The following is a 12,028-nucleotide window of genomic DNA, read 5'->3' as shown; positions in this document are numbered from 1 at the left end:
TAGACTCTGTGATCCACTCGATTCATGTTTTGTTTTTCTTGGTGGCTTGTTCCCTATGAGGTTAGATTAGTTTAGCCCTTTGTCTTGTTTTTTACCCTCAATTTCACAAATTAGTAGTTTTATCAGATCTTTTTGTGATGATTTTCACTTTGAAATTAACTTTTGTTGTACTTCCCCTCCGTTCCGTCCGAATTCTGGTCTTGAATGGCGTTTGCTCACCCATGTAAAATCCAGCTAAACCAAAATTTTACCAAAATTTTAATGCACAGACTTTACTGAAATTTAACTAAACTGAGCTTAACTGAACTAAACGTCCTGAATGCACGAACTAAAGGCACGTCTCCGCTCAGCCGAGTCCGGCGCTCCGCTCGCCTTAATGACAATTTATTGCTTCCTGTGTCCTGAAACGGGAGGCAGAGGACAACGGCATTCCTCTCGTTTTGTTTTCCGCTCACCCTTTTCTCTGCATTGGCCCTCGGGGGTGCCGGGCTCTCCTTAAATCTCTCCTCCCCAAAGGCCTCGCGCCCTTTTAGGCCAGCCATTTGTTTGGAGCCCCCCCCCCTCCCCTCCCCTCAGGGATCTGCCTCATGGGTACTTGATGTGACTTATGTCTGAGAAGAAAGTCCAGAATAGTTGGAAACCTGAGGACCCGCCGACCCCGGCGTGGATTAAACCGCTCGGACACGTGAGATGCCGGGGCCGTTTATAACCCGGCCATTAGACCAGTAGTTTATTTGTAAGGTGCACGGTATCGTGATGAAATGTGTCATTCATGGCTAGACCGTACGTGTCGAGGCCTTCGATTGATCGCTTGAGATATTTTGAGAAAGTCTTTCAGAGGAAAGAAAACAAAGTGGGTAGACGTATGAAATCCTTCCAAGTTTTAATAAAAGTACAAACATTCCACAATACTGAGACAGTGTGTAATCACTTCATAAGGTTTTACTTTATGTCGTTGTTGCTAAAATTTCTTATTTACATATTTACATTCACATTGGTGTTACCACAAACACACAAAAAAAAACACATCAACAAACAAACAGTGAAATGGCAGTACACAGCATATAAAACACACCTCTCCAGCACATCGTGGTGGTGATTTGGTTTGAATTCCTCCCCTTGTTGAGATAGTGCACATCAGATATCAAAAAATCGTTTAACGCACCAGTTTTAAAGGTGTGTAGACTTCTGTCAAGCTAGCCCTGTCCAGTATTATCACCTCCTCTTAACAAGCTGGCTTCAGTTAACACTGAGGGCCCTCTTCATTGGCCCCGTTTACGTATAGACGAGGTTCTGAATTTCCTGCATCTCCGTCCCAGTTTTGGGGCGCTTGGTGTGATATCCCTGGACGTGAAGGAAAAGGGCTGTTGTCAGCAGTGGTTATTGTACAAGGAGACATTCAACGAACGGGTCTCGCTTAAAATCATAGCGCAAAAGAAAAAAAAAAAGCTTTGTCAATTTTGTAAATTCATTTTTGTCATCATCTTAGAAAAGGAAACAAGAAACAACAGGACTTAAGTTGTGGCAACATCAGCGGAAAGAAAAACTCCACCAACAGAAACGTCAAACTGCTTTGGCCAAACTGCTGCAGCAGAGCCGCCAACTTCAGACCACTCAAAATATAAAAAACTTGTGTAACGTGACAGCCACAGAAATGAAACACAGGAAACGAGTGATTTCACATAAGATGGCAATGTACTTTACATGAACTGTGGCCTGCTGTGATATTTATACAGGGTTTTCCCCGAAGCACTCTTACCCTGTGTCTATATGTAGAAACTGAATCTCAGAGTCGGCTTTATTATCAAAGTGCTTTCAGCACTGGCCTGCTAAGCTGTGAGTGTGTGGTCGTGCTCAGTTAGCCCAGCGTCACTCCTCCTTCTCGTACGATCTGTGCATATATTAGCTTCCCAATTGCTCCTCTATGCTACATATAGTTGCTTTTTTTTTATTTGGCTTTCAGTGCTTGCAGCATTACACTTTCCAAATCATTCCCTTTACCTTTTCAGTGCAAATATTTTTGTTTTTTAAAAAAAAGATTCTTTCAATAGGGACCTTTTTGCAATTTCCCAAAAGAATAGCAACACTGAGAATGGCTCCTGTAAGTAAAATTAGCTACCGAAAACATCAGCTCGACTGCCAAGAATAGGAAGTCAAACAGTCTTTTAAACAAGAACACTGTGGAACGAAAACGTGGGCAGGCGTTTTGAAGCCTTGGATGGTAATGACACCGGCCTTGAGACTGAACACTCAAATATCAGCTAAGTGACAACAGTTTCAGAACAGAACATTTTCTTGTTTTTCCTGAGTTTGAACAACGCGACAGACATCCAGCAGTCCTGAATTAACAGCTTTAACGAATTCGCCTTGAGTGGAAAGCTTTTTCAAAAACACGTTCTGAATCAGCAAAACGGCATCTTTACGAAAAATAAGTCAAACGCTTGAAGTCTTCACTTTGACCGTGTCCCAACTCTGTCCATCTTCAGGGACCAGATGACTGCATATTGCACTGCGAACAGCATCACAGGAAATCCAAGTTCTCTCTTTTGGTTCCTTTGGGAAGACCGCTTCCAACGGACCTGCTGTGACAGAACCGCACATAGACGTCCCACATATGTTCTTCCTGAACTGCCTCTCCAGGAAATGGAGGAAGTCCAGAGAGTGGGTTCGGGCGCGGTGTTCAGCAAACCTACTGGGGTTGTTTTCTCGGTTCAGTCCACGGCCAGCTCACAGGGGATCTGCTGGGCCTCCTTGGCCATGGTGTAGGCCCACTGGAAGTCCTTGTAGCGGGGGGCGCAGCCCAGCCAGGCCTCGCCGAAGTGTACCCGGCCGGTGAACAGGAAGCTCCCGGGCCCGGGCTTCACGCCACACTGCAGCAGAGTCCGGATCTCGCCCTGGCTGGTCAGGCGGCTGGTGCCGGTGAACAAGGCATACTTCTGCCTGAAGACCCGCGTGGCGCTGACCTTTATCACCGCCGCGCGCAAGTTCTCGTCTTCCTCCACTGAGCGGATGTTGCCGCGGACCACTGGAGGGAAGAAGAGGACATGATGGTTAGTAAGTGGTTTCTGTTTACTCAAATGGTTGTGTTTGGTCTTAGAGGGAAGTAGTCATGATTTCCAACATTATCTCTCTATATACACATGTTGTAATATCACTCCATAAGCAGCCATAACACTGAGCAGTCCTCCATGTGTCTCTGAAATGCTGCTGAAATTGTGCGGAAGAGTGACATCACTGGCAGACGATCTGAATTTGAAAACTACAACCCTTACTTTCTGGTTTGCCACTACCTTCAGTGGGCTACATAAAAACAGATATAGGAAAATGTGAATAACAACAGCACATACATAGAGTGGGTACCACTGAATGCTGTATAATGATGGCGATTCACATTTTTCTTTACAGTTTCAGTGCCATTTCAGAGACACACAGAAGACTGCTCAGCAGTTCTACTTTTAGCAAGAGTTTACAATTTTTTTCGGAATCAAACTGTTTATTTGTTCACCTAGTCTTGTTTTGCCTCTAAGAATGAGCAGTGAGACTAATATTGATATTTATCAAGATGTATTTTTGTTGTTCTTGAAAGGTTTTTTTAAAGGTAGAATGAGTAGGAATTGTCAGTTTGGGAACACGACGTTCAAAGTTGGCCCCTCCCCCTGGCTCAACGTCACCAGAAGGACACGCCCCCTGACCACAGTTGCCAGAACACATCCCAGTGTACAGGCCAACTCCGCATCGCTCTTCATCTGAATTGCCCTTCTGGGATAAATAAAGTTGTCTGAATCTGAATCATCTCCATCCTCTCCTTCAGTGCTCGCCAGCAGGTGAAAGCCAACCCCCCACCCGCATTATGCGAAGAAATCCTACTGCATCCTGCTCTGCCTCCGATTGGCTCTGACCTTGATAGTCTTACCCTAACCGTCTCCCCCCTAATGCCTAAACCTAACCAATCTAAATAACGAAGGCAACGAATACTAGCCAATCAGAGGCAGAGTAGGGTGGGTCTTCGCTGAATGCGGGTGGGAAATAAAGCATACGTGTATGTGTGAGATCGCACCCTGTGCGCCTCCTCAAATGACATCACAACCTTAAAACATACCGGTAATTTAACATGAAGAGAACTATTGATTATGCTGCAGTGCTCATTACACCAGTCCCTGGCCCTGAAAGACCCAGCCCAGACCCGACATCGGCGGAGGAAAACCGTTCCACCTGTCTCCCCTGTCCCCGGTACTGTGTTAAGAAATTACCAATATGTACGGGAACTGACAAAAAAGGTAACGCTTAAATATAGTATTGCTGCACAGGGAAAAATTGTGGGTGCACCTAAATTATGTGATGGTGCAGCTACATGAAAAAGTTAGTCTGGGGCCCTGATGGGTAAGAGGGGAATGAGTCTTGGGAAACCGAAATATTGAATTGCGGTATCTTTAATATCACGATATTAGAAAAATTGCAATACATAGCCTACCAGCACTAAAATGTTGTAATATCACATTGGTAGGTTCCTGCTGATTGGCAGCCCTAGTCATCAGTTTATGGTGAAAGCAAAAACAGGAGCTGAGGAGGTTCAAAAGGCCTCTGACTTAAGTTGTCCTTTGGGCTGCCAGTCATTCCTCTTACAGCTCAATCAGACTCTTAAGGATTAAACCACTGCTCTTTTCTGTCGGGCGGGTGGGGGGGTGGGATTAGTCCACTACAGGGCCTTCTGGAAGGGGGGGGGAGTAGTGAGAGAACAGGTGACAAAAGAAATGCTCTTTAACCTCTGACCTTGGCATATATTAATAGGTTTTTGGAGGGAGAATCTTAAATCTTAGACCCGGAGCTCTCTGACTTCAAGCCGATTGGACACAAATGATGAGACGGGGTTGGTTGGTGGGATTGTGGGATTGTGTGCTTGTTAGTTTTGTATGGCTGTACAATTCTGTGCTGTTTCTTTGTGAAAGTTATTGGGGACAACCAGGCGGGTGTATCTACGTCAAACCCTGCATTTCAGTTTTCCTATATCTGCTGCGGTCTGCGTAACAAACACCGGAGAGAGAAAAAATATCTCCCCCGAGGGCAATTAATCAACCTGTCTGACTGTCTGTCTGTCTGTCTGTCTGTCTGTCTGTGATTTCAGAGGGGCTGTGAAACATGAACCCACCAAAGTCACTGGTACAAACTGCCATCAGGATCTCCGTGTTATTGCAGGGTCTGCAGGCATCTGGATGGGGGGGGGGGGGAGAGAGAGAGAGAGAGAGAGAGAGAGGGAGGGCAGAGTCAGTTGATGAGCCACACAACACCACAACCTTTGCAATAAGATGCCTGTATCCCATCACACTAAATAAACCCTTAGACACGAGGGACCTCACTTCCAGATAAAACCTCAGGAGTACCGGCCTGGGATCAAATGTGAAGGAGTCGTGAGACGTGAATGGTCGGGGCTAAAAACGGCGTGTAAAGACGCACGGGGGAGAACGACCGCCACGCTCTTACAGCCAGCTGTTACTTTTATGTATAGGGGAGGGGGGGAGGGGGGTTGAAGGTGCGAGGCTCTGCCAAGCCCAGACGGTTTAAGGGCATACTGAAACTTCCCCTCAGCTAGCTAAACCGCCACGAGGGCGTCCGCAGTCACACCTCATCAAAGCCCGCTGGACGGGGGCCGCGGCAGAGGGGGAGGGGGACTTCAAAGTTACAAGGGGCCTAAATTCTTCTTAGACTTTTCAGAAGGTACTTCCTTCCCCACCGCGGCCCAGCAACCTCGCCCGCAGCTGTTTAGAGCTCGGACCCCTCGCAGGAGGAAAAAAATAAATAAAGAAAACTAAAGAATCTGAGGAGAAGGGAGAGAGGGAGGACAAAAATTAAAAAAAAAAACAGAGTGCCCTTCCTGAGATTCCTGAAAGGGAATCCACAGATGGCGACGAGAGAAGAAAGAAACCAACACCGTTGAGTGAATTGACTGAATCTTGGAGAACAGGAGAGGAAAAAAAAAAACTTCCTGGCATCTTTTAAAGTTCTGCTCTCCTTGGAAACCCCCCCCCTCCAGCTCCACTCTCTCCCCGAGGAGAAAAGAAAACTTTCTTGATTAATGGGATTCTTTCCTCTCTACCCCCCCCCCCCCACACACACACACACCTCCCACCAATCCACGTCTAATCAGTTTGCAAGTGTGTGCTTTTCCGTGTGTGTGTGTGTGTGTGTCTGTGTGTGTGTGTGTGAGGGAGAGAGAGAGAGGTGGTGGTGGTGGTGGTGGTGGTGGGGTTGTACTCCCACAGAGCGGCAGTTCAACAAAGAAGGAGAGCATCTCAGCTGGGAAGAGGCCTCTGTGTCGTCTAGGCGACCACAGTAATCCCAGAATGCTCATGCGGCCCCCAATGAAAAGGGCTCTGAACTCTGGAGAACCCCCCCCCCCATACCAGCCTTTTGTAACCCCCTCCAACCCTCCAATGCCCTTCAGTCCAGCTTCCTACACATCTAAACCAGTGGACCCACATCTAAACCAGTGGACCCTCTCCCTCTCTCTCTCCCTCCCTCTCTCTCTCTCTCTCTCAGTCTCTGTGGCAGCCTTCCCCCACTGGACCCTGCACAGCACCAGTGGTCCAAAACCACAGAAGAGGCCTGTTAGGAGTTATGAGTCACTTTGAGAGGGGGATTTTCTGGAATACAATACAATATGACTCAATGTTCCTTGCAAGGAAACTGAATCAACGGAGTCATTGTTGTGGTGATAATTTAGCAAAAACGTCTGTTTTTCCATGCAACCATTTGAATAGAATGGAAAGAAAAGAGGATGGAGAAATTTACGATTGTCAAAATATGACCCCACATCAACCCCCTATAGCCTCTGCCCGCCTCCGTAAACTCACCCTCACTGCTGATTGGGTTAGAGTCGAGTGACAGCCGTGCCGTCCAATCACCTCTCAGCTCATAGCGGAAGGAAGCGATGCGCCGGCTGATGTCCTGGTGGGGCGTAGCCTGGAGGAAGAGGGCCACCCTCTCCCCGGGAAGGCGGCTGAAGCAGCGGACTCTCGGCGGCGGGGAGGATGCCAGGCGGTCTCCTACCAAGAGCTCCAGGACCCCATCTCTCTCCAGGTACAGCTGGGCTCCGTGGAACTCCTCTGCGGGCTTGACGCAGGCGGTGATGAGGCCTGAGCTGCTGCCGCCCGCCGGCCCCACAGCGGCAGAGGGTAGGCGGGGGGACAGGGTGAGACGCAGGGCCCCTTTGGGATACAACCAGTCCAGGGTCCCCTCTGAACAGTGGAGGGAAATCTGTTCCACACTGCCCTGCTGCTGGGACAACCCACTGTAGGAGGGTGAGAGAGAGAGACAGAGACACATAGAGAGAGAGACAGGGAGAGAGAGAGAGAGAGACAGAGAGAGAGAGAGAGAGAGAGATGAATGAGAGAGGGGGAGTAAGAGAAGAGAAGGGGTCAAGGTTAAGTAAAGTCTTGTTTTCAAAACTTTGAACTTCAAACCCTGAAACTGTTCTCATCCCAGTCTGGCTTGGAAATCGGAGCCACCCACAAACCACCAAGTGGGAAACTCAAAAATTTGGGGGGGGATTGAAGCGGCCATGACAGGATGTCTGGTTCTTTGGGTTGGTTTTAGATGTGGGATTCTAAGAAGTGACACTTAACACCATCAAAAAGATTCCTGGATCAACGTATAAGGAACCAGAAACGACTCTTAAGAAGACGCAAAAGGATTAAAAGGACATTCATGATGAAGAGAAGTCAGACGTGCTCAGAAAGAAGCGCCGCCTAGCGGCAGACAGGAGAACTGCACAGCATCACTAGAGCCAATGTCACGAAGAATATAAGTCTACTATAGTTAAAACTTTAGTTGAAGATCACCAACATCGAGATGAATTCAATACAACAACAGTCTAAAACATCTAAATTATGTCTTTTCTCTTTGTTTAAATAACATATTTTAATCCTTACACCTTATGTCTCCCTCGACTTGCCCATGCTTTCTCCTGCAGCCAGCCCCAAAGCGAGTTAGCAGCAGGGAACATGACATGTTTTAACTACATCCTAACAACGTGTCCGAACTTGTTTCATTCAAATGTGCGTTGTCCTTTTGACTGCCACCAAAATACAATTAAAGAGTTGCACAGAGGGAAAAGTCCCCAACTCACTAACAGACAGACAATTTCTCCACCTCTTGATAAAATGCATGGAATAAATCCTGAAATGCATGCATCTTATAAGGCTCATTGCCTCGTTATATGCATACACAAAGTACTTGCCTGCCTCGCCAGCTGCACTGGTCCTCCGAATAGTTTGAGAAAACGACGTCAAAAATGGCAAGGAAGAAGATTCCCAACTTGTAAATCCAAAATTCCATTTTCGACAGTAGACGAAAGGGGGGGAAAAAACGGGAGCGAAATTTTATTCCAGATGCGTGTTATCCTAACTCTTTGCAAACTAAAGTCTTTTATAAAACGAGTACTAAGCTTTTCTCGATAATCTCCATAGTTTAGCTCCCCTATTCTACCGACTCCCCTCCGAACTGCAGACTCGAGTCTGTAGTGGGGAAAACGAACCGAGGCTTCTCAACTTATTCGCTCGCATCAAAACTTTAATGGACCAATCAGAGCCCGGGAGGCGAAACTTTGGACCAATCACACGACAGAGAGGGAGGGGTCTGTGTCCCATTGCCCGTGGCAAGAAGAATAGTCCATCAGTATGCAGAGATAAAGAGATGGTGGAGATAGGGCAACTTACCATTGTGTCAGAAATGCCTGCATTGTTAATGACAATTAGTCAGCCAATGGGTGCGTTGACGGACCGTTTCTGCCCCAACAAGATAAGATATATTTACTGAACTCGGGGCTGAATTTGAATAGGTTTTCATGGCTTGTGTGGGTACTATTTCACATTTGCTTTCTGAGATCAAAACACATTCTTTTGTAGAATGCAGACGACAGTTCATCAGTTTGCTAAAATCTGTGTGTGTGTGTGTGTGTGCGTGGGGGGGGTGCCGTTCGGAGGAACAGGCGAGACAAATAAGGACACCTCCAACTGACCCCCCAAAAGACATGGAATATGAATTACCTTCTCCTGAGCCTCATATATACATACCCCAATTACATTAACACGCTTCAACATTCACAGCCACGCAAAAATATATGATGACGATGGTGGTGGTGGCGGTAATGGCGTTGGTGATGAAGAGTCGCCCCCTCCTTTTTTCTTTTTTTTTTTTTTGCCCTCTGCTCTTTTCCCCTGCTGGGCTTCTCTTTCATGTGGCGGTTTTTAGAAGCAAATCAAATATTCTTTTGTGTGGGCACCACCATCCATCTCCCCTATACACTGACCCCCTCCCACACACACACACGCACACACACACACACACACACACACACACCTAACCTCTTCCAGCAGAGGTATGCGTGGTGCGTGTGCGCGCGCGCGCGATGGAGGCAGATCGAGTTATGACAGGGCTTCAGGGCCGCTCAAAGGCACATGTGCAGAAATCCAGCTGCTTCATTGTTCTCCGCAGGGCGTTTCAAAGAGACGCCTTCGGAGGAGGGAGCCAGGCAGGAGGGCCACCGTGTCCAACATAAATGCATACATTAAGAGACCAAGCTTTCTGTGGGCAACGCGAACACGACCCGCGTTTACCTAAGGCGCGCGCGCGCGCGTCGGTGTGCGCCGATACTGATTCGTTCACTTGGCGGATGGCTTTAGGAGCGATACCGGCGGGCATCGTGTCGAGCGCCTCACACTCGTCATCCCGTCACAGAACTGCATGACGTGGTAGCAGCAGTCCAGCTGCGAAGTAGCGGTCCTATCATAGTGTAGCGAATTCGCCCGTGTCTGTTATGACTAGCTTGGCTTACGGTCATTAAAAGCTTGCTTGTTAACTCTGAAAGGTTTGCTGAGAAGTCCATTATTTGACCCACGTCACAATAGTTTCATCCTTTCCTCTCTTAGTTTATTTGGCAGGGACGACACACATTAAAAACGCTGCTGTGAATGTGCCAGAATTAGCCAGGAAGGCAAGTTTCATCCGCAGTCCCTGGGTAGGGACACTCAAAAAAATATTTAAGCCCATAAATTAAAGCCCTCGTATTTCAGTTACATGTCAATTTTCCATCCCATTTGATCACATAGCTCCAATGTACAATATGACTTGTCATATTGTACATTGGAGCTATGTGATCAAATGGGATGGAAAATTGACATGTAACTGAAATACATAAGCTTTAACTTATGGGTTGAATATTTTTTTTGAGTATAGATAAGATAAATCACTTTCAATAAAAAAAGAAAAACAACCCCAAAACAAAACATCACAGATAAGACATTTATGGACAAACGGTACTAAAAGAGAAGAAACAATGGATAACAAAGATGTAGAGACGACATGTGCTAACTGTATACAACAAACAAACAAGCAACAGTAAACCAGGACGGGGGCTGTGGGTGATTTACTGAAAGCGTTGTTGATTGCTGATGAGTCATGATTTTAACTGTGCAGTGAAGAAGCGGTGCTACGTGTTTATGTGTTGAAGTTTCTGATGGCGCCCAGTGAACTGTTCCACTCCTGGGGTGCTCTAACTGAGAATGTGGATTTGCTGAATGTGTAAATGGTGTCTGACAGCCCCTTCGTACTGTGGCTCCGCTGTATCGAGTCAAATGTGAAAGCTGCGTGATGAAGATGCCAGGCGGTGGGGGTTGGGGGCAAGTGATGCAGTATTTCATAAACGAGACAAAGATCTGGAAGTGTGACCATGTTTTGCCGGCTCAACAGGTTGTGTTTTCTGGAGACTGTTGCAAGTAGCCCTCTATGAAGTAGCAGTAGCATTAGTACATTTGTAACATAGTAATTATCTAGAAGAAGTAGTGCTATATGAAGTAGTAGTATTAATACTACTGGACTTGTAGCACAGATATATCATTATCATTACAGCATAACATGTCCAGTGCAAGTAGAAGAAGGACACAGTAGATACTATAAGAATGGTTTTTAAGTAAGTCATGGCACAGTTGCAATAGCCGACATCAAGAGTAGATGATTCAGTTTAGCTATGAAGAGTCACTAGAGCCCATTTAAGGATGACGGTAGACCTGGAAGAGGAACATTTGTAGACTTTTCTGGAAAGAAGTAAATTAGTCATTCGCTCTGATGGAGGCCAGGAATTTGTTCCTCCATTTTGGGGTCAGGCGAAAAAAAAGTCTGAACCTGCAGCTTGCCACTCTTGCAGACAATAGATCCTACCAGAGAAGACTGGATTCATGTTCTCACATGCACACCACCAGGCTCATATATATATATGTGTGTGTGTGTGTATATGTATATATGTATATATATATAGTCTGACCTTCAAATCAGGCCGTCTGGAACTCAATTGAGCCAGTTTGTTTATTTCAAATGAGCCAACCAGTTACTAATGCTGGGACATTTTAGTGGAAATGCAGGTGCTGCATCTCTTAGGTTCACAGTATTTGGTGATCTATCAGGTCAAATCAAGCAAACTCTTCAAACACAAAGCCAGATTGCAGCAAAGTGCTGCAACACAGAGGTCATATATGAAATAAGATAATATGAAATAAGAAGATAATAAGGAGATAAGATAGACATTTCTAAATGAGTTATACCCATGCATGGAAAAATAAAGTAAGAAGTGTTATGCGGCTGACTTTATAAAAGCAAGTTAGGGATTAAAAACAGAGCTGAAGAACGTGCCACAGGATTGGTATCGGAGGACAAAAAGAAAAATTTGCAACGGTTGTCCCCCCCCCCCCGCCATACTCCTTTTAGGATTTGAGTGAAAGCACCAATAACTCCACATGAGAGGACGCAGCACTGAAGCCAAACGCTGCACTGTCCTCCTGTTCATCCAGACAAATTTAGAAAATAATACACAAAATTGACACAACTCCTGTGATTCATCATTAAATCTGTATAGTTTCTTTGAAAATATTAGCATGGCCCCTCAAAGTTAAAGAATGCTGCCACAAGGCATCATCCATAGACAGGTGACACTACACTACTCCTTATACACTTACACTATACTCTTTGCATTAAGCCCAGT

General features: G+C 46.1%; 1 protein-coding gene across 1 annotated transcript; it reads right to left on the bottom strand.

Annotated features, from left to right (window-relative positions):
• Positions 1-866: 866 nt before the first annotated feature.
• Positions 867-8,505, bottom strand: metrn (meteorin, glial cell differentiation regulator). Its single transcript, XM_056297483.1, has 4 exons — positions 8,234-8,505; positions 6,849-7,285; positions 5,147-5,206; positions 867-3,025 (listed from the first exon to the last, which is right to left on the bottom strand). The coding sequence occupies exons 1-4, from the start codon at positions 8,329-8,331 to the stop codon at positions 2,712-2,714; spliced, it is 909 nt and encodes a 302-aa protein (XP_056153458.1). The 5' UTR covers positions 8,332-8,505; the 3' UTR covers positions 867-2,711.
• Positions 8,506-12,028: the final 3,523 nt, after the last annotated feature.

Source organism: Lampris incognitus, chromosome 17, assembly GCF_029633865.1.
Source record: "Lampris incognitus isolate fLamInc1 chromosome 17, fLamInc1.hap2, whole genome shotgun sequence".
Taxonomy (NCBI): domain Eukaryota; kingdom Metazoa; phylum Chordata; class Actinopteri; order Lampriformes; family Lampridae; genus Lampris; species Lampris incognitus.
This window is presented reverse-complemented; position numbering and strand designations above follow the sequence as displayed.